General features: G+C 44.7%; 1 protein-coding gene across 4 annotated transcripts in view; it reads right to left on the minus strand.

The window, feature by feature from the left end:
• Positions 1 to 703: 703 nt before the first annotated feature.
• RASSF2 (Ras association domain family member 2) overlaps positions 704 to 26,616 on the minus strand; it is a 53,074-nt gene continuing 27,161 nt past the window's right edge. For 3 of the 4 annotated variants that reach the window (XM_087445562.1, XM_087445560.1, XM_087445561.1), the window contains 11 exons: positions 18,242 to 18,332; positions 16,083 to 16,158; positions 13,885 to 14,036; positions 11,389 to 11,477; positions 10,248 to 10,408; positions 9,366 to 9,467; positions 8,124 to 8,175; positions 7,487 to 7,608; positions 6,883 to 6,966; positions 6,128 to 6,225; positions 704 to 4,747 (listed from right to left, as the gene is read on the minus strand). In XM_087445562.1, coding sequence (XP_087301688.1) covers positions 4,678 to 4,747; positions 6,128 to 6,225; positions 6,883 to 6,966; positions 7,487 to 7,608; positions 8,124 to 8,175; positions 9,366 to 9,467; positions 10,248 to 10,408; positions 11,389 to 11,477; positions 13,885 to 14,036; positions 16,083 to 16,158; positions 18,242 to 18,300 — 1,065 coding nt within the window. In that variant the 5' untranslated portion in view covers positions 18,301 to 18,332 and the 3' untranslated portion in view covers positions 704 to 4,677. The remainder of the gene's footprint in view (positions 4,748 to 6,127; positions 6,226 to 6,882; positions 6,967 to 7,486; positions 7,609 to 8,123; positions 8,176 to 9,365; positions 9,468 to 10,247; positions 10,409 to 11,388; positions 11,478 to 13,884; positions 14,037 to 16,082; positions 16,159 to 18,241; positions 18,333 to 26,616) is intronic. The other variant, XM_087445563.1, reaches the window with a different exon arrangement.

Below are 26,616 nucleotides of genomic sequence, written 5' to 3' on the forward strand. Positions count from 1 at the left end.
CTCTCCCTTAGGGAAGTCAGTCTTTTTCCGTTAACGCCTTCAACTGATTGGATGAGGTCCACCCACGTTATGGAGGGTAATCTGCTTGACTCAAAGTCTACTGATTTAAATGTTAATCTCATCTAAGCAATACTTTTACAGCAACATCTAGACTAGTGTTTGATCATATATCTGGGTACTGTGGCCTAGCCAAGCTGAAACATAAAATTAACCATCACACCTTCCCCACATCATACGGTGGAACTTGGGCCCTCATTCAAAGCACTTAGGCTTAGTGACCCCTGGGGGGCTGCCTCCAATAGAGGCAAGCCCATGTCCCCACAGCTGCCACAGGGCAGCTTGGCCATTTTACAGATGAGGAAACCAAGTCCAAGAAAAAGTTTCAGCAAGTCAGTCCCAGGGTCATAATAAGCCAGGGGTGGAGTCAAGAAAAAAGTCCAACCTCACCAAATGGTAGTTCCCAGCTCTTTCCACCATAACTGCTGTCTCTACCAGGGCCTGAACTTGAGATTCAAACAGGTACATTCTCATTCCACTTCCTATTTGGAACATTACAGCCAAGTCTGAGCCCGTTTAAACCACAAACTCCGGGGGAAGAAAGCCAACTTATCTCCTGCATGCACCTTCACATTCCTATCCCCAACCCTCCCGTGATGCAGAGTTCCCCACCCAGTGAACACACACAGACCCACCAATGGGGAACTTCTCTTTGAAAAGTGCTTTATTTCGACAAGCTCTAAGTCAGGTGCATTAAAACATATCAAAATGTTACAGAAATTAACAGCTCCCTACTGAGGCCTTGTCAAATTATGTTAAGATACCTAAACGCATCCGTTTATAAGTTCAGAACCAAACATTGAACCAGGTCATGTACCATTGCTGAAAGGCAAGTTGTAATTAAGAAAAGAATACTTCACAAAACTAAAACAAGCTAACACAACCCCTAGGAAACACTAGCAATTACACACCAGAAACCATCAGCCTGGGAAACAGGTCAGCCAACTGCTGGGAAGACTCCAAGGGTAAACTGAGGCTTTCCCTTCACAGCTTGTCCATGTCTTGTGCTCAGTTAAAACACAGGGGGCGCTGTAACCTCCTGTGAAGGGTAAAGGCTTTCAATATGTCTGAAACAAAGGGTGCAATATTTGTTTTTATTTCTACCTCTCTAGGAGGTCATGTCTCATCTTATCTGCCTCAAGCAAGATTGTATAAAACAATTTAAGTAGAGACTTGAAAATGCACTGCTGCATCAGGGACGCTCAGGGAGATCTCTGTCTCCTATCTCAGCACCCACATCATGGTTTGGTCGCCATGAGACACTGAAATTCCCTTGTTCATATAGAAATCTCTCTCGGAGATATATCTATGACACTATGTTCTCTGTGTTACAGAGCTTTGAATTTTTTTTTTTTTTTTAAAGGAGCTTGTCTTTTCTTAAGAGAGCTTCTTGCCCTTCTGTGGCCCATTCCACTCTCCTGACACTCCGGAATAACCACACAACTCTGCAGAAAAGAATTCTTGCCAAGACGTTTTTGCATCGGAGAATTTTTTTTTTTTTTTTTTTTTGGTCATTATATGTCAGTCTTATCTACACTGATGATAAGATGTCTTTATCTGGAGATCTCTAGGAGAGAGTATTGTTTTCTTTCTGGTCAGGAGGAGGGAAGGGTGAAAATATTTCTCCTTGAAGTCTCAGACCAAAACCTCAACCTCAGGTCTCAGCATTCTTCCCGGGGATGGGTGGCTAATCTGACACCCTCTTGCCTCCATTTCAACTCCGAGGTAAAGTCAGTCCAGCCTGGAGACCACTGTGCACACTCCTCGCCAGCCTGCACAGGCAAGCCTAGCGTTTGTGCTTCTCAGTCCCTCCCCAAGGGACCACCCCCCTACCCCCCAGCCCCCTTCATTTAACTCATCACCTTCCCACTAATGTGATCACTGAAAATGTGACCTTGTGCTTACTTCCACCATCACCTGGGGGAAGGGAACCCCTTCCCAGCCAGATGGCCTCAGGTTTTTCCTTCATTTGATCACCTTGTAACAGAAGCCCAGGAAAAAGAAAGCCAGATGCAGCTGTACTGCTTTTCACAAGTTAGGAAAAATACCCTATAAACTGGCCTTTTGTTCTTCACACGATTTCAGGTTCATTGCACGCAATTACATAAACCCACACAAACGAGTCGAGGCGTTCAAAGCTGCCAGGCCATGTGATACCAGTGAGAAAATCCGGCTCCACAGGGCGGCAAAGTGTCTGTGTTTCAGCCGCTGCTATTTCAAAGAACCTTTCCAAAAAATTCCTGATCGGGGTATTAGGACGTGCGAAATGATCTCTAAACGGGGTGGGCCTAAATGGAAAAGTGTGGCTTGCATTAAAAGGCATGTGTCGTGTAAGATACGATTTCCCCTCACTTCCATCCCCATCCCTCATCTTTAAAACGCCAAGTCTACCTTAGAATCACTTTCTCAGAAAGTGATCGGGCAGACCTGACATTCTGCAACATTTCCACATTTAACGCTATCGTAGAGCTAGTGCAAATTAAACAGAACTTTCATAAACCAAAAATAGCTGTCCAATAAAAGTTAGTGGTTAGTAATTTGCTTTGTGAAAATTTTTCTCCCTAACTCCTCGAGGAGAATTACTGGGGCCAACGAAGGCTTTGAACATTCAAAATAAAAATAACTGGAAGAGAAGTTTTCCAAGTCATTTTCTCAGATGCAAAACTCAGGAAGTGTGCTCACATTCACAAAACGGCTCTTTCCATCTGCGACAAAGGAAGCCTCTCAGCCCGCCCCGGATTTTTCCTGTGCGTTTTGCAGAAGCCCACGGAGGTGTCTGATCAAGACTAAGGCCCTCCGGATCTCCAGCCCATGTCCCACGGGGCTGGCGGTGCCGTCCCCACAGAGGAGGGAGGCTTCCCAAGATAGCCCTGGCAAAATGCCAGGTGGCAGCACACCATCCTTTTGAAAGGCAACAATGAGACCACAGCTGGGAGCCATCTAAGGAGGCCATGGAGGCCACAGGGGCCGGTAGGGGCCAGGGGGTGCCTGGGGCAGGAATGGCTCCGCTGCAAAGGTCCACCTTCTTTGCAGGCACCGATTAGTGGCTCTCATTTCCTCAACTGCCCAGCTCTCCAAACCTTCCTTGGAGAGGATGTGGAGAAGAGATGCGGAGCCCCTACCCCAACAAGGCTCAGAGACACCTGCTCTTAGGAGCTGCTGGCCTTGCTTGGTTGATCTCTACAGCCAGGCACCCTGCTCCAAGCATCTCTGTCTCTCTTCAAACTGTATCAGCCACACTGGCTCTGAGCTACCTGGCAATCTTCCTGATGGGGGTGACAGGGGACAGAATGTCCCTGCCCTTTCCCCCTATTGGGGTCTACTCTAAAGATCACCCAGGTGGCTGCCCAGAGAAGCTCCATCCTCCCTATGCACCTTCACAGGGCAGCCCAAAGAGCCTCCTTGAACCCCACACTCGGTCAGCAGCAGGCCGAGTCCTCATTTTTGGAGTCCACCTTGATGCACAAGGTGAGAGCAATTTGCAAGAATCCAGAGGTTGGAAAGAATAAAGCCTTGACTTCAAACACATGGCCTCAACTCGAAGTGCAGGAAAACCCCTTGTTGATATGAAAACCGGCTGGGGTCACAGGCACCTGTCATTTCTGCAGGAGCTTCTACACCTCCTAAGGAGGGAAACTTCCTGGCCACCTCCAGCCCCCAGAACAAGGCCAGGCCCTGGCTGTGCTAGCCAGACTCTGCCATGTGCAAACCAGTGAGAACTGTTTCAGGAGACCCTTCCTTCAACTCAAGGACGTCTCGGAGAGTTGGGATCTGCAGCTTGGCATGCTGAAAGAAACATCAGGCTCCCCTCCTGTCTCCTAGAGGTGGCCACAGAGGGGAGGATGGAGGCAGAATCCATTCTCTACAGACATCCACACACATTATCATATACGTCTTTGTTATTTAAAACAATCGAAGTTTCCAGTGTAAAAACCTGTGGGTTTATTGCATCTACCCCACTGCTGGTTTATTTTTCTCTTTCTGTTGGACCTACCCCAAGGGCATGGGGCTGTTGTTTTGTTAATTTCCAAAGCTGTCACATTACCGATCCATTACCGATCCCTGTAGGCATACAGGGAGAATCTCTACCAACACATAAATACCCCACATGGTGAGCTTGCTGAGCCCCCTTCCCCTTCTAAACGTGGGCAGATGTGAATGGCTGCTCCCTGGCACTCGCCGGGAGAGATCTTTTCTTCAGCCTAAAACCCTTCAGATCTCCCCTGATTTTCCTGCCCATGAGCAGCACATCTGCCAGTCACGGGACTTGTGCTGGTTGCTTGGAATTTAATTGCATGTGAAAATACCAGGTAGGCACGTGAATATGTACCATGTGTGTGCACGCGTGCACAGGCGCATGCGCACACACACACACTTTGGGTCCTCCCTATAACAAAAATCAAAAGTCCTTGTGACTGAAAGAAAGAAGCGCAGGGATCCAAGGATGGGGAGTTGTCTGCTGGCTTCTCTATCCTGCTCTAGGCAGCAAATGGTGGCTTTTCGGGAGCTGGAGAGGTTTACATTGAAACGGTTCCACGGAAGGAAGGCGCCCAGCTTCCTGCGGGTCTTCTCATGTCAACAGCGGCCCCTGTGGTGTCTGGATCCCCTCCTTCTTGTGGCTCAGATTGTTGCTGGGGTCTCAGCTATCTCCTCCAGCCTCTGCCGAATCATTAGCCGGAGCACGGTGTACCTGGGGATGGAAACAGCTGCGGTGGAGAGCAGAAAGCAACACACACCTCCTCTAGATCCCTCCCTGCCACTGGGGAGCTGTGTGGGCCGACCGTCCTGTCCCTTTGCTTCTATCACTGGCCCACTCTTTAGCTACTTTATTGCTTGTGTTCATTTCCACAACAGGATGAGAGGGACTGAAGATGCTAGCTCCAAACTAGATTCTTTTACACTCATGCATCGCTTAACGGGAATATGTTCTAAGAAATGCATCGTTAGGCGATTTCGTCATAGAGTGTACTTACACAAACCTAGATGGTATAGGCTACCACACACCTAGGCTCTATGGTACTAATCTTATGGGACCACCGTCATATATACAGTCTGTCGTTGACGAAAACATCGTTATGCAGTACACGACTGTACTAGGGTTACAGAGTCTGGGAAAAGAAGGATAAGAAGGTGAAATAACAATAATAAGGGTTCCATTAACTGAGTGCTTACTATGCCCAAGATGCACAGTACTGTATAGGCACAGTAGCATGTAATCCTCACCTAGGCTGGACCATAAGAAATTGGAATTATTTGATCATTTTAGGGGGCCTACAAAAATGGTGACTTCAGATGGCTCAACCTAATAGCAGTAGCTGCATTTTGCAGAAGAGGCCATAGTAACCACCAGGCGTGGAGGTCCACGGCTTGTGGGTGAGTGCAGTTTTCCCATCCTTCCCTGACTATGGCAATGCAGACATTGCAGTGGGCACCACTAAAGGGGACATTGCCTATGTTCAGCGCATTGCACTGCACAGCAAAAGCTATTTTTAAAGTTTGGTGCACAGTAAGTTCAATAAATGATCAATAAATGTTAACTGCTATCATACTAGTTATTATCATCGACACAGCAAAGATAGTATTGGCTTTATTCTCTAGTGCCAAAAATCAATCAATTGTTCTGCCATATGCATGGAATGCAGACAGCTTTATGACTACATGTAGCAAAGAAATCATAAAATCTTCCCCAGAGAGAATCTTTACTGGACTTTTCAAACCAAATGCAATTTCCAGGAGAGAAATGTTAAAAAGGGAAGAAGGGTACAAGGCAAGGATTTCAGAGGTAAGCTGCTCAGACTACTCTCCACTGACAACCTTCCTGAAATCCTGGGGACGTTTTTATGTCCCACATCAAAATGAGAAGCTGACACCAGAAGCAGAGAGACAAACACACTGAAGTTCTGTGTCCCCATCTGAGATCCAGATTTGTCAGCGAGAAGCCCCCTGAAGAAGGTCCGTAAGACCCAGGCCCATGTGGCAGCTCAGCACAGTTCCTGCAAGGCACCTGAACAGAGACCCTCTCCCTGAGGCCCCGGGGAAACCCAACCAGCCACCCGGGGGCCACACTTACTTGCGTATCAGCTTCTTTACTTCCCGATCTTCTTCCTCTTGGAGCTTCTGAATGAAGCTTTTAAGGACAGGCATCTCGAACTTTATATACTGGGCCACCTGGGGAGGAAGAAGTAAGTCTGGGGTGCATGGCCCCTCCAAGCATTATTCCAATTCCTTTTGGCATCTCTCTCCTGTCAGACACAAAGCCTTGGGAAATATATTTCTACATTAATCCGGGAATTCCTTAAAGGCAGGAGCCAAGCCTCATTCTTCTCAAGGCTGCTATAGAGTCTGAGACGAAGATCACTTCATTTACATGACACATATCTCATAACTTCTCATTTTGCATCTCATGGATCCAATCCATGACAAAGTAATGTCAAACATGGAAAAGCACTTTCTCTTGATTCCATGATGCAGAGAAATACCTGACCCCACGATATTTAATAAACCTCTCTGTTCTCCCCTAAGAGAATGTAAGGAACCATGGCTCAGAATGATGATTTGTGTCTCAAGTCTCAAACAGGCATCCAGTGTGAACTTGCTCCTGAGAGGCTGTGGGGGTAGGAGGGCTCCCAGGTGAGCTGAAGTTAAACAACCGCTCCTCGTCCCCCATTAGAATCCCCAGCTGACTCTATCAACTCTTCTCCACGGGAGAAGTATATTTCTCCACCCTAGTCATGTTGGGCTTGGCTATGTGACTTGCTTTGGCCAACAGAATGTGTGTGGACACGCCATACACCAAATCTGAACGGAGGCTTCAAATGAGCTTACATGGTTTGGACTGGTTTCTTGCACTCCATCCATCCGCCATGAGAAGCATATCCTGGGTAGCCACCGTCCCTTGAGACTGGGTCTCTAAATGAGACATGCAATGTAGACCTGAACTCAACCCACAGCCTAGAGCAGAGCTATCTGCTATCAGCCTGCAGAATCCTGAGCAAAAAAGTCAATGTTTGCTCTTGCAAGCCACGTAGATTTGGGGATGTTTGTTACTGTAGCAAAAGCTAACTAATACATAAGATAAGGTAAAATCACTGCTAACTTTTTGAAGTTGTTAAGAGAGGGTTTGCAGAAACTTCTTGGCCCTCTTACAATACCCCAGAAAGGCTCAAGACATTTACTTCTTCTACGGAAATCAGTTTGTGCCTGAACATTCCTCAAACAACTCCCACAGAGCACACCCTCAACCTACTGTCTGCATTTATTCTCTTGGCCCTGTGGCCATTACTGTCTCAAGAAAACCTTGTATTGAGGAATGGCAGCAAAATGGAGCACGATCCTTGGCCAAAAAGTCAAGCTATACCCCAGTTGCAGGCAACCCAACCAAATCCCCACTCTCCTGAGGAGAGACCATCTGATTTGAAAGGGGACTCACATCATAGGTGACTTCCTCCACCTGGTCCTTCTCCATAAGGAACACTTTGGAGACCTGCTCACATGGGCCCTGGAGGATTCGGGCAATCAGCGGGTAATCGGTGTTCTTCAGCTTCTGTTTCTCTGGAACCACACACAGCCAGGAGCAGCCCTGAGTTTGGCCTGAGGCCTTTCTCACCATAAGTAGTGGTCAACTCAAGGGCTCAAATGGACCAGGCACTTTAGGAGATGCGGCCATACAAGTCAGGAGACTGATTTGTGAATGAACAATTCAACAGGTGTTGTTCAAAGGTGTTCCCTCTTCCCTCCCTCCTCTCCCCAGCAATACCATGCCTCAAACCCTTTGGAAGATGCCGCATTGGATGAATTGATTTTATTTGTCTCTCAAGAAAATCTAGCTCCTTTTTTAATGGGCAGTTAGGTTTTACTGTTTGTTTACTGACCGTATATGGCATTCCCCAGTGACCCCTTCCACCCCCCTTCCCCAGGGACCCCAAAGCCCACCAGCTTTGGAGGCAAACAACATTTGGAAATTTCCAAAACCCAAACAACAAGTGAATGAGGCAGAGGTATTTTTTTTAACTTGCTATTTTGAGTTAATTAGAAGTTTTAAAGTACATTGTGTTCTTCAGACTTACCACCACTGGTGTGGACCACGTACAAAGCAAACTCCTCCGCCGAATTCTCGATCTGGATCAGGAGCAAAAGATAGTTGCTGAAAGCATGCATTTACACATCCTAACTCTGAGCCATCCCCTCTTCTCAAACACTGCAAAGCTTAGTAGATTTTAAGCTCTTTTGAGGGGAGGGCTGGCTATTTAGCTACATCTCTCAGAAGTGATGAGGAGATGGGGCAGCAGGTAACTTTATCAATAATAATAGACAATAAGAGCTAACAGTTGCTGTAATGTGCCAGGCACAGTTCTTCACACTTTCCATGTTTTAACTCATCTAATACTCACAACAACCCATAACAGGGTCCCATTATCTCATGTTACAGATGAGGAGGCAGAAGGACAGGGAGCTTCAGTAACTTGCCCAATGCATCCAACCAGCAGGTCATGGGTGGGGATTTGAACCCAGGGCCTGTGCCCATGGGTCACTAGGTGATACTGGCTTCCATTAAAAATAAGACTGCCTGGTGGCACAAGCGGTTAAGTGCACGCACTCTGCTGTGGCGGCCCGGGGTTCACCGGTTCGGCTCCCAGGCGCGCACCGACGCACCACTTGTCAAGCCATGCTGTGGCGGCGTCCCATATAAAGTGGAGGAAGATGGGCATGGATGTTAGCCCAGGGCCAGTCTTCCTCAGCAAAAAGAGGAGGATTGGCAGATGTTAGCTCAGTGCCGATCTTCCTCACAAAAATAAATAAATAAATAAGACTACCTGGTCTCCAAAAGACTTAGAAGGGGATTATGGAAAACACACAGAGCAACAAGACTTTAAAAACACTCATGCAGTATAATTTGCACATCTATTGAATGTTCTTTTTTCAAAGTAGGTTCCCCGACTGTGTTCCAGAAGTCAGTCTGTGCACAGAGCCCCGAACCAGTCATCAGCCCAGGATCCTTCTAGCACGCCGTAAAGCACCCGAGGGCTGTGGCTCTCAGAATTCAGCGGCACCAGCATCCCCTGCGAGCCTTGTTGCGCAGGTTCCCTGGCGTCCCCTCCACGCTTCTGATTCAGTGGGTGTGATTCGGGGCTGGGGCCTGAGAACCTGCTTTTCTAACAAGCTCCCAGGGGATGCTGATGCTGTGGGGTTTAAAGCTCTGCCCAGGGTCCCCGTCACACACACTCTCCGGGGCCCTCACCTCCACACCTCTGGGGACCCCCACGGCGCACGTGCCGCCCCTCTGAGGCCAGCCAGGGGTGGAAACTTGCCTTAAATTTGTTGAGCAGCAGCTTCAGGACCTGCGGAGTGGTCATGGTGCTGTTGATGCGGACGTTGGTGACGGAGCCATAGGCCGGCGTGAACACCGACGTCTGTCGATAGAGGGGTCCGGCTCAGGGTGAGAGTGGAGACAGGGACGGGGCACTAAAACCCAGGTGACCTGGGGTAAAGGGCTCGGGGACAATGGTGCTCGACCTGTGCTCCCTGACAGTCCCCTGACAACCTGGCACTCATCGGGCTTTGATGTCGTCAAAGAGCCCTCAGCTTCGCCTAACTCAGGAGCTTGAGGGGTCCGAGCCTGGTGTGTGGCAGGGTTGGGGAGGGGGGATAGGACAGAGAAGGGAGGCCTTCTCTCCCAGTACAGCACGCAAAAGACCCTTCCACAGCGACCTCAGCATGCAGAGGTCTCTGACCACTCTCCCAAGATGCACTTGCTTCAGGGGCCAGATTCAAACCAAGCAGCAGGAGGGAAGGAAGGTCAGCTGGCTTGGGGTGGGGAGCAGTGTACAGACACCCCCAGATCTGCATCCTGCAGCTCTGCTTTGGGGGCAGCCCTTAGCTCACAGAAAAGTCAGACAGCACAGCAGCCAGGAGGGACACGGTGAGGAAGAGGGTAACGCATGGACTTGCTGGGGGCAGGGGGGTGTGCTGACGGGGGCGGTTTGTGGGGTCATCTCACCCCCTACCTACGGGGGCTCCTGATCTGGGGGTCCCTCATCCCTCACAGAGCCAGCAGAGCCTGCAGCCCACCCACAACCCAAAGACTGAACGACAAACAGAGGTGACAGACACTTCTGAGGTGGCAGCTGCCCAGGAAGGGGACTTGTCCACCTTGGGGCTGCCCCCGCCTCCTGCCACCCTGTCCCCTCTACCTTGTGGTTGTAGAAATGGCCATTGATGGAGAAGCGGTGGCGTCTGATTCGCCGCTGATCACTAGGTGTCCTCACATTGCCACGGCGACGCACCCCAACATCACTGCGGGTGCGCATCAGCTGTGGGGTGTCTTCCTGCACAGGCTTCAGGCCCCTGGAGTCTGAGAGGGAAGGCGATGAGCTCTGTGTGTCTGGACCCAGGATGTGGCAGTCTGCATATGGCATGGCCAACACCACCTCCCCCAAAAGATATTTCATAAAAACTGTGTTTCCTTTTGGGGGGAAAATAATGCATAATTTACTGAGAAATAATGCAGTTCAGAGCACAGATTTCAGAGCCAGACTCCCAGGTTCAAATCCCAGCTCTGCCACTGCCATACATCACTCACCTCTCTGTGCCTCAGTTTCCTCTTCTATAAAATGGGCATAATAATAGCACCCACATCACAGGATTGTTGTGAGGGTTTAAATGAGTTAATTTACATAAAGTGCTTAGAACAGTACCTGGCACAGGATAAGCACAATATAAGGACTTGTAGGATACTGCAAGCTGACAATATCTATCAAAATTATAAACACACAGCCTCAGACCCAGAAATTCCACTTGAGAGAACCCTACAGACATTGACAAATGTGTGAAATGACACGTGTACAAGGGCACTGACGGCAACCTTGTTTGTCACAGCGAAAGACTGGAAATGACTTAAATGTCTATCAATAAGGAGCGATTAAATTACCATTTTCCCATACAATGGACACTGCAGAGTGGTAAAGAATGCAGAAGTTCTTTACAGATTTGTATGGAACAATCCTCAAGACAAACTAATAGAAACAGGGATGTGCAAAATGCTACCACTTATATACAAAGGGGAAAAAAAGAGATGACACTCAACCATAAAGGTTTGTTGGTGTGTATTTGCAGAGAATATCTTAGGAAGGACGCCTTCAGGTTGCTTCCAGGGAGGGAAACTCGATGGTGGGTGGAAGAGATAGGAGACTTTTAATTCTTTTTAATACTTTTTGAATCTTGAACCATGTGAATTTTATTTATTCAAAAAAATGAGTAACAGTGTACAGCATCTACCACATCAGTCTTCACACAGTCGGCCCCAACCAGAGGTCCGTCCCACCACACAGGTACCTGTGGGGCTCGTGGCCTGGTCCCTCTCGGGCGGGGCGTCCACCTCTGAGATCTGAATGTTGGACATGGTGAGGGGCTTCAGGATGGTGCTGGGGGGCAGAAAATAAACAAAAGAGAGATTGGCTCAGCCCCTGTGGGAAGAAGCTCCCCCTCCCACCCCACCCTACTCCTGCCAGGGGAACACTCGGCCTGTGCCAGGCTGGGCACCAGCACCCATCAGGCGATGAAGGATTCAGGTGGGCTGCACCGAGTGTCCCATGAGGCTGGCCCAGCCCCGGGCTGAGCACTAGGTGGGGAGGGGGAGTTCTGGAGGGAAAAGATGCTCCTTCCCAGCATCTACAGCAACACAAGCACCTGATTCATCAAGCCCAGGATGGAGAACACCAAAGAACAAAAACTGTGTATTGCCTGCACTGAGTTTCTAAGCACAGACGGGTTCTATAGCTTATTTAGAAAACCCTAATAATGGCCATTTATTTCTCAGGACAAGATTCCAGCTCAGATCCACTTCTGTTGGAGGAATAACTCAGAAATCGCTTCCAGCATCTAAAAGGAAGGGAAAGTAATAAGTTGGCTGCGATGAGGGTCAGGGTAGCTTTGGAAGGGGCAGTGACGACAGTGTCGTCAGGGTTGCAGGGACAGAGTGCTCAGCCAAGCTGGAGAAAGGGCTACAAGCAAGCAGTCTGAGCTGAGACCTGGTGTCACCGTGATCACTGGCAAACAGCTTCTCAAAGCCAAAAAGAACAGGGGGAGCAGCTCAGAGGAACACACCCAAAGTTAACAGAGGATTTGGCCAGAAAGGAGAAGCATATTTAACCAATTAGGACCATCCCACAGTGAGAAGAGTGTGGGCTTCCTGGGACCCAGTAGAGATGGGATTCATGGCCCAGGAATGATAGTTTTAAGGAAAGACAATTAAAATTGAAAATCTGAAAGAAGTTCCAATTGTAGAATAACTTGTGGATTTCTGAGCCCCCGGAATGGAAGTGGGGAATGAGCCTCTCGGGAACGGCAAACACTTGGCACCCACAGTGGCCGCTGCCCACTCCCTCGTCCAAAGCTCTCTCTCTTGCCAAAGCAGAAACTGGTCTCAGCATCCTTCTTAACACAGTGGTGCAGGCATTCACTTCATTATAGCAGGCACCTGGATAACATTATTTACCATTCCTGAAAACTCTCTCAAAGTATTTGCAGGTTTCAAGAACGAATCAAGACCGCTTGACGCCGCAGGAAAGGGAAAAGAAACAGGCACGCAGAGTGAAGGACCCCTTAGCAAACCCAGCCAAAGGCCACACAGTCAAATGGAATTTTAAAAATCGTCTTACTTAAGGAACAGAATGTAACATAGTCTGGGGTCAGCGTGGGGTGCGGAAAGGGCTTGGCCCACCGGAAATCAAATACAGCAGAAGTGCTGAGAGCAGAGCAGAGTGTGAAACCAGCGAAGTTAGACGAAACTGAAGAACCTTGACCGGACATCCCGGCGTCCGATGGGATGGGCAAAGACCTTCCTTCTTAATTTCCCTTGGAAAGAAACCAGATCAGGGTTTGGCTACATTGTAGGATTCTCTCAACTTTACAGAAAGATAGATTTGGCTGTGGAGTTTAACAAAACGTTCAATGTGGCCAACAGAGAGGGCTTGGTTCTTGTTTAAAACAGAAAAAAACATCACTGCGGTTTTGGCTGAGAGCTTGGCACCCTCCACCCACACTCTGGCCCGAAGGCTGTCAGCATCAGCAAGTTTCAGGACGGAACAAGGCTAGTCACTTGAGCCTAAAAACCGAAGTCCCAGAAAGACAGTAGAGGGTGTGCTTTCCTAGATGCATTCGGCTACTCGTTTGGCAGTGGAGGGAGGAAGAGGCTCGGTCTTCATAGACCGATAGGCCCCATCTTCTGATGCGGACTCGGAGGAGGGGACCGCGCAGACTACGGACCATCAGGCCGCCACCCAGCTCCAAGTATGGCCTAAAGGGAGCAGACCCCTGGCTGACCTCGCTTGGCTGGCTCCAACAGGGCCTGACATTCCTTTTCTTCTCCTAGGTTCCCCCAAGACATGAGCTTTGGTCAGAAGGTTTGAGCCCTAAACGTGTCTGGAGTAGGGTCATTCTTTGAGGAGTGGTCCTAGAGGGGAAGATGCTGGGGCATCAGGCATCCTGTCAGAAATCTGCAGGCTGGGCCTGGCCACTAGCACTACCCCTCAGAGACTTGGAAATTCTCCTTGAGAAAGGACTTGCGGCTCACTGATGCCTTGGTGCTTTCCCTCTCTGACTCGGCATCTCCCCTCCTCACTCTGACTCCCACTGAGTGATTGTGGTGACAGGCATGGAGGTCCATTCACACCAATGTCTGCCCCTTTCTCCTCATCCCAAGCTCAGAGCAGGGGGCAGTGGAGGTGGTGGGAATGGGAGCTGAGGTCAAGGCTTGCTGGAAGAAGGTGCTTGAGAACACACAGAAGCCCCAGATACCCCCAGTCACCCCCCAGTCCCATCTCTCCTCACCCCTGAGCCCCCAAGTTACAGCCAGAGTGCCAGGAGGAAGAGGACGGAGGAGGGCGAATGCGCTCGTTGTCATCCTGCATCTGCAGACGAATGGGCCGGCGCAGCCCCCAGGAGATGTTCAGCAGTCCCTCCACGATGAACTCGTCTTCTTCCTGCCCACAGAGCAATCAGCACAGTGAGCCCAGAAAAGCCCCACAGAAGCCAGCACTACGTGGCGGGACAACTGACAGCATCCTCGATGTGTCCTAGCTGGGCGCACCCAAGTTATATTCACACCCCAACCCTGAGACACACCCCACTGTAACCTACCCCTGAGCGCCTGAAGCTGACCACATAGGCCATCATAAAAGTTGCCTCGAAATTCAAATATACATGTGCAAATTATAAAAGTGGGTTTTTTTTGTTTTTATATTAATGACTTTAAAGAAAAAAGAATACATCTCTTAAAGTAAGTGACACTAGCTTTGCTAACAGAAGCAAGAGCTAAATTCTTGAATTAGCGCCTTTCCCTTCACCTACCGTGGAAAGTGATGTGTCTTTAGCTATAACATATGTTTAGCCATCTGACCTGCTGGTTGAAGGAGATTTAAAATAACCTTTCCCCAGGTTTATTTTAAAAAATACTAGCTCCTCTAGCAGATCAACTGTTATCTTAAAAAAGGCTGTCAAGTGATCATGAGTTGGGAGATGATGTGTTAATCAGATTTCTTGACAGTAGAACTTTCCAGAGCCTATAATTAGCTAATGTGTTACATTATGACTCTCCAAGAGGTGAATAAATCTTGCAAGAACTCCATATTTATACTCAAAAGTTGTTGACTGATAAGAAGTTACATGCGAAACCCATCTAAGGGTATTTGCATGTTTTATCCCAAAGAAATGGATCTCATTTATGACCATAAAACCCTTTAATCATCGAGCATCTTGAGAATTTATTCCATAGGACACACCCCAGAAAAGCTGTTTAAGGACCAAAATCTTGCCAATGGCCCAGCCACTAATTAGTAGAAGCCTTGAGGACGATGCCTGAAATGGTCAGGCCTTCTTTCCCAAGTCTCAGAAAAACCTTTCTGAACCCATGTTTTATGGGCAGACATCAGACCTGGGCCATGGCCACGTCTTCAGGACAAGCTGTCCAATAAACAGCTAACCCGGGTCCCAGGATCATCCCAGGATTCTAGGCTGATCCTGGGCCCCAGGTTAGAGAGGGACGGGGGAATAAAAGAAGGCAGGAGAAGAGTGGAACAACTTTAGTGCATTTGGGGATCTTGGAGAGAAAGGCTTTATTTAAGCATAGGCTACATATATGGCCTTCTAGCTAGTCAAGGCTGGCACCATTACTTTCATCACATTATTGTAGGACCGAATTTAACCCAAATGGGACTTTGCCTAAGTGGACTGGTTTGAGGGACACAAAAAAGGCCGCTGCATCCCACATACTATCCCCAACCAGCCTGTCTTAGTAGGTGAAATTCTACCATCTGGTATCTGTTTCTATGGATTACATCGCCATGGCTTGATAACCTGAAAAATGTGTTTAGAAGGGTATTACACACACCTTCTTATCAGTCAAGAACACTTGAGTATAAGTTACTCTACCAGGCTTCTATATAACTCACCATCTATCTGATAGGAGGCTTTACAGAAATGGATACAGGATGAGTAAGCTTAGATTCAGGACAGGGGCTGGGGAAAGACAGATGGATAACAAAGGGCATTCCAAGAAGGCACCCTAGGAAGACTGCTGCAGTTGTGGGGAAGGACCAAGAGTTACCTCCCAGAGCTTATGTGGCTTGCCTAGATTACTATGGCAATAGGACTGGGGCCCAGATGTGTAAACACAGAGGACTGGATAAGGTTCCTGAATTAGCCAAGAAGAGCAAGCCAGCTTGAGAGCCATCTGAAAGGGTTATTTCAAGAAAGCTTCCCTTTGGAGGACCCCCACTCTGAGGCTGGTGCTAGCCCAGCCACATACCCACAGGAATGTCTCTGGAACAGAAAAGCTCATCCCTTTTCGAACAAAACTGGACCTGGGGTCTCCTTCCAAAGATCTCCAGGGACTCCCACTAACATCCTAAATGAGAGGCCACTCAGTGTGGCAGGAGGGGCAGGGATCCTCAGACCAGGACACGTGGAGACAAAGACTGGGCTGGCCCAGCAGGGAAGGAGCTAACAGATCTTCCCCGGGGACTCCGTACCTCACGGTGTCGGAGCTGCAAATTCTGGCCTTCATAGTACAAGTTGTAGGTCTTCAGATGCAGGAGAAGTTCCTTCCTTAAGGGAAAAATACAAGAGGTGTGACATTCTCAGCTGGAGCCACTTAGAATGCAGTCGCACCCTCTTTTTCTCACCTCTAACCTGGCCTCAGTCTCCCCAGTCTGGGTGTTCATCCACACGTGTGTACACACGTGCCCGCACACACACACACACACATACACACACACAGAGTTCTGCCACCACCCTCATCACCATCTTCCCCCAGGATCAAGGTCAAGAATAAACACTACCTAGAACAGACTGAATGTGAGGAGCAACTCCAGAAACCAAGGCAGGCCCGGTCTGCTGGTGCACGCTGGCAGCTCTGCCAACACTCCCCAAACCCAAGCTAAGTAAGCAGGCCTTCACAAGTCACAGATTCGGAGAGGCAAACGCACTTCAAAGCCCACCCACAGGGTTTCCCTGGCTCTCCACAGCCTTTCCTCCCTCACACATGCTGTGAGTTAGGAAAGGACAGTTAACTACAGACCTTCGCAAGACTCAGAAACTTCTAGGCTTTCCAGAAAATTCAAAGGAATAGATCTGGCTCCCACTGACTTATGCTTTATAGACATGACCTTAACATGTCTAAAGTTTAAAAACTTACAAACTCCCATGACAGTGGAATGGATGAATAAAGAGAGCTACAGTCACACAAGGGAATATTATACAGTGATGAGAACACGAATGAACTACACACAACATGGATGAATCTCACAAATATCGTGTTGAGTAAAAGCAGCCAGACACAAAAGAGCACATATCATATGATCCAATTATATAAAGTTGGAAATGGGTGTTGAATTCAGGATAGTGGATCACCTTGGGGAGCAGTGACTGGAAGTGGGCATGAGGGGCTTGTGTATCCTGGGAGTATTCCATTCTAGGTGCTTTTATCTTTTTATTCTATTCTAGGTGCTTTCAGTTTATTAAAAAAAATTTTAACATAAAAACCCCTCTCTGAAGGCTGGTATCAGGCCTCCTTAGCTGCTAAATACTGGTTTCCAGGTGGCCCACCTGGGAGCATAGTTCTACTGAACATGGGAGAGAGAGGGCTCCACACCCTCAGGTTGAATCAGGGTGAGAACAGTCTAATCAACTTTTACCTAAAAGCACATGAGGGCTGGGAGAGGAGAGAGGCTCAAGGAGACTGCTGTGTGCTTTTGCCTGTTCTCAGGCAAGAGGCAACAGGGTTCGGTCCCTCTAAATCCAGCCCCTCAATGGAGAGATCTGGGGACATGCCAGAGGTCAAAACCGCCTGGAAACACCCAGAAACTCCTGACAAGTTAAACCTAGATAAACCGGAGTAATTCTACGTAAGCCGAAATGAATTTGTGAAAAATGTGACTCCAAATAACCTAAAACAAAAGCTGTTTGGTACTTTTGAACGCACAGATCTGAAACTAGGATTTAAGTTACTGGTCAGGAGAAGTCCCTGGGGAAACCCTTCAATGGAGATAAGAATGTGTGTATCTCACACAACTGTGTGTCTCTATGTGGCCAAGTGTGTCTAAAGGACTTAAAACAATTTGGTCTCAGATAAACTAAACACTTAGTTAAGATAGAGAGCATCCAGGACGTACAAATCTCTATGCTGGATATAAAAATATATCCTCACACTTATAGTTCAAAAAAGTCCATTTTGGCTCAGCCCCTGTCACATTCAAGAGATTTTAGTGCATATAAAGTAATGAAACTACTTTGTTCTGTTCAGGAGGCACTTGTGCCATTTTAGCCAGAACCCCAGCAGCACAGGGACACAACCCAGCCAGAACTCACCCCAGGGGACACCACAGACAGGACAGTGAGCAGCCATCACTAACTCTTCCTCCTGGAAGCCCTCCAGGACACCATCTCTTTCGAGCCCCCAAAAGAGCCGTGTCTTCAGGCCCCCCTTTACTTCACTCTCTATGGTCAGGCTCTGGGGTATGTATTTATCTACAGCAGCAACCTTGCTGATGCTCTCACTAGGCCCCACTCAGCTGCTCAGCCCCTTCTCACACATGAGAGCCCAGCTCTCTCACATACAGAAGAGGCACCTCTGCCAGCAGCTTCCGTCCACATGGGACTGGGGACACAACACTATAGCAAAAAATCTTACTTGGAAATGTATTTATCTTGTCCACAGGGGACTAGGGAAGTTTGGTGACTGTAGTCCATTCTTGCTTTCTCTTTTCATCAGAAGGAGAGGCCTATATTTGAAAGGAGAAGACAGAGGTTAAGGTCAGGTTGTGTCCTTAGGAACTCAGCAGAACTCGGGCCAGAGCATGGGGGGCACATGGCTCTCTGTCCCCATCCCAAATCCAAGCTTGGGCAGCTCAACACTGACCCAAGGCTAGTGAGATGCCACACTGCTGGCTACTGCCTCTGCTTACCACAGCCACTGAGGAAAAAGTACTCAAAGGAAAGATGACAACCCCTGAACAGCCCCAGAACAAATGCCCCAGCCACAAAGAATGTTGACACCCAAGTTGGTTGGGAGGATGACCAATTAGTCTTCCCTGAAGGGACTTCCACAACACAGAACAGAGGTTCTTCTGACAGGGAAGCCTCAGATTCTACTGAGGTATACAAAGGATTGGTAAACTCCCCAAAAATGTCCAAATACAGCTGGGCACAATAAATCACAGCATATTTGTCTATGATCACCATTAAAATATGATAATGTAAAAAACATTTAATATATGTAAGCATAAAATATGCATATATATACATTTATATGAATGAATATACATATATTTTCAGGGTTTCTCAAGCTCAGCACCATTGACATTTGGGGCTGGACCATTCTTTGTGGTGGGGGCTGTCCTACGCATTGGAGGATGTTTAGCAGCATCCCTGGCCTCTACCCACTAGATGCTAGCAGCACTGCCCCAGTCATAATAATCAAAAATGTCTGCAGACATTACCAGTGGTTGAGAACACTTGGTGCATATATAGATATATATATGTAAATATATATGTAAATGAATGAAAGGCCAGCTCTCCCTGGGTAACGACATTAGCAGCAATTTTTTTCAAACATTTTATCATGAGAATTTTCAAACATAAACTTGAAGAACTATGACAATGAATAGCCATGTATCCATGGCTATTCTACCATTAACATTTACTATCCTTATTTCATCACACATCTGTCTATCTATACATCCCTTTATCCGTCCAACAATCCAGCCTATTTTTGATGCATTTCAAAGTAAATTACACATAAAACAAGTCTTAGCAAATTTAAGAAGACTGAAATCATACCAAGTATCTTTTCTGACCACAATGGTATGAAACTAGAAATCAATAGCAGGAGGAAAACTGGAAAATTCACAAATATGTGGAAATTAAATAACACATTCCTGAATAACCAATGGGTCAAAGAGGAAGTCAAAAGGGAAATCAAAAAATATCTTGAAACAAACAAAAATGGAAGCATCCATATCAAAACTTATGAGATGCAACAAAAGCAGTTCTAAGAGGGAAGTTTACAGCAATAAACACCTACATTAAGAAAAAAGAAAGATCACAGCCTAACAAAAATGGAAGCACCCATATCAAAACTTATGAGATGCAACAAAAGCAGTTCTAAGAGGGAAGTTTACATCAATAAACACCTACATTAAGAAAAAAGAAAGATCACAGCCTAATTTGTTAAAAATCAACCTAATTTGCTAAAATTTCCTAAAACCAAGGAACTAGTAAAAGAAGAACAACTAAGCCCAAAATTAGCAAAAGGAAGGAAATAATAAAGATTAAAGCAGAAATAAATGAAATAGAGACCAGGAAAACAATAGAAAAGATCAAAGAAACTAAGAGCTGGTTTTTCGAAAAGAAAAAAAAAATTGGCAAACCTTTAGCTAGACTAAGAAAAAAGAGAGAAGACTCAAATAAATAAAATCAGAAAGGAAAGAGGAAACATTACAAGGGATACCACAGAAATACAAAGGATCATAAGAGAGTACTACGCACAATTATATGCCAACAAATTGGATAACCTAGAAGAAATGGATAAATTCCCAGAAACATGCAACCTACCAAGACTGAATCATGAAGAAATAGAAAATCTGAACACACCAATAATGAGCAAGGAGATTGAATCAGTGATCAAAAACCTCCCAACAAAGAAAAGCCCAGGACCAGATGGTTTCACTGGTGAATTCTACCAAACATTTAAAGAAGAATTAATATCAATCCTTCTCAAACTCTTCCAAAAAACTGAAGAAGAGGGAATACTCCCAAACTCATTTTACAAAACCAGCATTACACTGATACTAAAGCAGGACAAGAAAAGAAAACTACAGGCCAATATACCTGACGAATGTAAATGCAAAAATTCTCAACAAAATACTAGCAAACCAAATTCAACAGCATAGTAAAAGGATCATACAACATGATCAAGTGGGATTTATCCCTGGGATGCCAGGATGGTTCAACACATGCAAATCAATAATTAATGTGATATGATACATCACATCAGTAGGATGAAATGATAAAAATCACATCTCAAAAGAAGCAGAAAAAGCATATGAGAAAATTCAACATTCCTTCATGATAAAAACTCCAACAAATTGTGTATAGAAACATACTTCATATAATAAAGGCCAGACATGGCAAGCCCATAGCTAACACCCTACTCAATGGTGAAAAACTGAAAGTGTTTCCTCTGAGGTCAGGAACAAGACAAGTGTGCCCACTCTCACCATTCCTATGCAAAATTGTACTGGAAGTCCTAGCCAGAGCAATCAGGCAAGAAAAATAAACAAAATGCATCCAAATCAGAAAGGAAGAAGCAAAATTGTCTCTGTTTGCAGATGATATGATCTTATGTATAGAAAATCCTAAAACTCCACCAAAAAACTGTTAGAATTAATCAATGAACTCAGTAATGTTGCAGCATACAAAATCAACATATAAAAATCAGTTGTGTTTCTATACACTAACAACAAACTATCTAAAAAAGAAATAAAGAAACAATCCTACTTACAATAGCAGCAAAAACAATAAAATACTTAGGAACAAATTTAATCAAGGAGGTGAAAGATCTGTACACTGAAAATTAAAAGACATTGATGGAAGAAACTGAAGAAGACACAAATAAATGGAAAGATATTCCATGTTCATGGATTAGAAGAATAATATTAAAATGGACATACTACCCAAAGCCATCTCTAGATTCACTACAATTCCTATCAAATTTCTAATGGCATTTTTCACAGAAATAGAAAAAAAACCCCTAATATTCATATGGAACCTCAAATAGCCAAAGCAATCCTGAGAAAGAACAAAGCTAGAGGCATCACACTTTCTGGTTTCAAACTATACTACAAAGCTACAGTCATCAAAACAGTATGCTACTGGCACATAGACCAATGAAATAGAATCAAGAGTTCAGAAATAAACCCATGCAGATATGGTCAACTAATATTTGATGAAAGAGTCAAGAATACTCAATGAGGAAAGGATAGTCTCTTCAATAAATGTTGGGAAAACTGGACACTCACATGCAAAAGAATGATATTGGACCCCTATCTTACACCACTCACAAAAATTAACTTGAAATGGATTAGACTTAACTGTAAGACCTGAACTATAAGAATTCTAGAACAAAACATAGAGGAAAAGCTCTTTGACACTGGTCTTGGCAATGATTTTTTGGAAATGACATGAAAACCACAAGCAACAAAAGCAGAAATAACTAAGTGGGATTACATCAAACTACAAAGCTTCTGCACAGCAAAGGAAACAATCAGTAAAATGAAAAGGCAACCTACAGAATGGGAGAAAATATCTACAAACCATATATCTGGTAAGGGGTTAATATCCAAAACATATAAGGAACTCATACGACTCAATAACAAAAAAAACAAATAATCCTATTAAAAAATGGGCAGGGGAAAATTAACCTGGGAGTGACGCCAGCATCATGGCAGAGTAAGCTATCCTCCTTAGACTCTCCCCCCCAGGATACAACAGAAAAGACATTCATACACCAACAGAAGACATTCACACAACACAAAAGATGTCTGAGAGGCCCACACAGCTTTACATTTGAAGGTGGAGGTGCTGGAACCCCCAGAGGAAGTGGAAGGAGGTAAGGAGAACTCCTCTCCTTCTCCAATGATAGCGACCCTGGGACTGGGACTGCACGGTTCTCAGAGAGAGGCAGGAGGGCTGGCCCTCCACAGGAAAATTGCCGCTCTCCAAGTTCTCTAACAGTCAGTGGGAAATTCCCATATGGAGGGGACTGAACTGTTGAGGGGGTGTCTTCATCAAGCTAGCAACCTACGAGAGGAGATAGCGAGGGAAGAGTGAGAAGCCCCCAGGATCAGACAGGCAAAAGAAAGAGCCCCTCCTCCCGCCCAGCACACCAGCACAGGGGGTAGGCCAGAGCGCCTGCGGACTGCGGCAGGCTCAGAATACACAACTCTTGATTCCTACCCAGTGGTGGAAACTGGAACCTGCAGCCTGATATTTTCAGCATGGGGAAAAATAAGCCCATGCCCTCAAGCAGTATGCAAAAACATATTAAATCTCCAGACCAGAAGGAAAATGACAAGCACCCAGAAATCAATCCTGAAGGCACAGAAATTTATAACCTAAATGACAGAGAATTCAAAATAGCTATCATAAAAAAGCTCAATGAATTACAAGAAAATACAGATAGACAATTCAATGAAATCAGGAACTACTTCACAAAAGAGACTGAAACTCTTTTTAAAGAAAAACCAATCAGAAATGTTGGCAATGAAAAATAGAATGGAGGAGATAAAGAAAAATCTGGAATCTTCAAAGAACAGAGCTGACAATATGGAGGAAATAATTAGAAATATTGAGGATAGGAATACAGAAATGCTCCAGATGGAGGAGGAGAGAGAACTAAAACTAAAAAGAAATGAAGAAATTCTCCGAGAAATATCCAACTCAATTAGGAAATGCAACATAAGGCTTATAGGTATTCTAGAGGAAGAAGAGAGGGAAAAAGGTATAGAGAACTTGTTCAAAGAAATAATAGCTGAGAACTTCCCAAACCTGCGCAAGGAGCTGGAAATACAAGTGAATGAAGTGAATAGATCTCCTAAATATATCAACATGAAAAGACCCTCTCCAAGGCATATAGTAGTAAAGCTCGCAAAAGTCAATGACAAAGAAAAAATATTAAGGGCAGCAAGACAAAAAAAAATTATGCACAAAGGAATTCCTATCAGGTTCTCAGCCAATTTCTTGGCAGAAACTTTACAGGCTAGGAGAGGGTGGAGTGATATACTCAAAATTCTGAAAGACAAAAACTTTCAGCCAAGAGTACTCTATCCAGCGAAGATATCCTTCAGACATGATGGAGAAATAATAACTATCCCAGACAATCAGAAGCTAAGAGAGTTCATTGCCACAAGACCCCACCCCACAAGAAATGCTCAAGAAACCCTTCATACCTGGAAACAAAAAAAAAAGGAAAGGGGTTACAGAGCATTGAGCAAGGAGAAAAATAGGTAGAAAAAAATCAGAAAAATGGCAGCTCTCTATCGGAACAGGTTAGCAAACACTTAATTGTAACATCAGAGATAAAAGGAAGGAAAACACCAAAAGTAAATATAATTTCATCACTTTAACCACAAACTCACAACACAAGATAGAATAAGTTGTGACAACAATAACTTAGAAGGGGAAGGGGAAAGAGATGGAATCGACTTAGTCTAAGGAAACAAGAGGCCATCAGATAATGGACTATCTCACTATCAGGTTTTTATAGAAACCTCATGGTAACCACTAAACAAATAATCATAACAGAGACATATATGGTAAATAAAGAGAAAACTAAGAAAACCATCATACAGAACTACCAAACTGAATTGGTATCCAAAACACATGAGATGAGAAACAAAGGAAATGCAAAAGAACCAGAAAATGAGCAATAAAATAGCCATGTTAAGCCCTCATATATCAATAATCACTCTAAAAGTAAATGGATTGAATTCTCTGATCAAAAGACACAGAGTGGCGGGACGGATTAAAAAACAAGATCCAATAATAGGCTGCCTCCAGGAAATACATCTCAGCTCTAAAGACAAACACAGGCTCAGAGTGAAAGTATGGAAGAGAATACTCCAAGCTAATGGCAAACAAAAGAAAGCAGGTGTTGCCATACTTATATCAGACAAAGTAGACTTCAGGATAAAACAGGTAATGAGAGACAAAGAGGGGCAATATATAAGGATAAAAGGCACACTCCACCAAGAAAACATACCACTTATAAATACATATGTACCCAACACAGAAGCACCAAAGTACATAAAGCAACTATTAACAAACCTAAAAGGAGATATTAACAACAACACAATAATAGTAGGGGATCTTACTACCCCACTTACATCAATGGATAGATCATCCAGATAGAAAGTCAATAAGGAAATAGTGGACTTAAATGAAAAACTAGACGAGATGGACTTAATAGACAGATATAGAGCACTCCATCCAAACACAGCAGATTACACAGTCTTCTCAAGCATGCAGGGAACATTCTCAAGGATAGACCATATGTTGGGAAACAAGGCATGCCTCTATAAATTTAAGAAGATTGAAATAATAACAAGCATCTTTTCCGACCATAATGCTATGAAACTGGAAATCAACCAACCAAAAAAAAAGTAGGAAAGTGACGAAGATGTGGAGACTAAACAACATGCTACTGAACAACCAATGGATCATTGAAGGTATTAAAGGAGAAATCAAAAAATATATGGAGACAAATGAAAATGAAAATACACCATACCAATTTATATGGGATGAAGCAAAAGTGATCCTGAGAAGGAAACTCATAGCCATACAGGCCCACCTTAACAAACAAGAAAAATCCCAAATAAGCAACCTTAAACTAGACCTAACAGAATTAGAAAAAGAAGAACAAACAAAGCCCAAAGCCAGCAGAAGGAGAGAAATAATAAAAATCAGAGCAGAAATAAATGAAATTGAGACCAAAAAACAGTAGAAAGGATTAATGAAACAAAGAGTTGGTTCTTCGAGAAGATAAACAAAATCGACAAACCCTTAGCCAGGCTTACTAAGAAAAAAAGAGAAAAGGCTCAAGTAAATAAAATTAGAAATGAAAGAGGAGAAATTACAACGGATACCACGGAAATACAGAGGATTATAAGAGAATACTATGAGAAATTATATGCCAACAAATTGGACAATCTAGAAGAAATGGATAAATTCTTAGACTTATACAACCTCCTAAAATTGAACCAAGAAGAAATGGAGAATCTGAATAGACCAATAACAAGTAAAGAGATTGAAATAGTAATCAAAAACCTCCCAAAAAATAAAAGTCCAGGACCAGATGGCTTCTCCAGTGAATTTTACCAAACATTCAAAGAAGATTTAATACCCATCCTTTTCAAACTATTCCAAAAAATAGAGGAAGATGGAACACTTCCTAAATCATTCTACGAGGCCAACATCACCCTGATACCAAAACCAGACAAAGACAATACAAAGAAAGAAAATTACAGGCCAATATCGCTGATGAACATTGATGCAAAAATCCTCAACAAAATATTGGCAAATCGAATACAACAATACATTAAAAAGATCATACACCATGATCATGATCAAGTGGGATTTATACCAGGGACGCAGGGATGGTTCAACATTCACAAATCAATCAACGTGATACATCACATCAACAAAACAAAGAATAAAAACCACATGATCATCTCAATAGACGCAGAGAAGGCATTTAACAAGATACAACATCCATTTATGATAAAAACTCTCAATAAAATGGGAATAGAAGGAAAGTACCTCAACATAATAAAGGCCATATATGACAAACCCACAGCCAACATCATACTCAACAGGGAAAGACTGAAAGCCATTCCTCTGAGAACAGGAACGAGGCAGGGCTGCCCACTCTCACCACTCCTGTTCAACATAGTACTGGAGGTTTTGGCCAGAGCAATTAGGCAAGAAAAAGGAATAAAAGGAATCCAAATAGGTAACGAAGAAGTGAAACTCTCACTATTTGCAGATGACATGATTGTATATATAGAAAACCCTAAAGAATCTGTTGGAAAACTATTAGAAACAATCAACAACTACAGCAAAGTTGCAGGGTACAAAATCAATCTACAAAAATCAGTTGCATTTCTGTATGCTAATAATGAACTAACAGAAAGAGAGCTCAAAAAGATAATACCATTTACAATTGCATCAAAAAGAATAAAATACCTAGGAATAAATCTTACCAAGGAGGTGAAGGACCTATACAATGAGAACTATAAGACATTATTGAAAGAAATCCATGATGACATAAAGAAATGGAAAGATATCCCATGCACGTGGATTGGAAGAATAAACATAGTTAAAATGTCTACATTACCTAAAGCAATCTACAGATTCAATGCAATCCCAATCAGAATCCCAATGACATTCTTCACAGAAATAGAAAAAAGAATACTAAAATTTATATGGGGCAACAAAAGACCCCGAATA

The sequence above is a fragment of the Ceratotherium simum genome, chromosome 21 (assembly GCF_057802395.1).
Source record: "Ceratotherium simum simum isolate JZ-2026a chromosome 21, ASM5780239v1, whole genome shotgun sequence".
In the NCBI taxonomy this organism is placed as follows: Eukaryota; Metazoa; Chordata; class Mammalia; order Perissodactyla; family Rhinocerotidae; genus Ceratotherium; species Ceratotherium simum.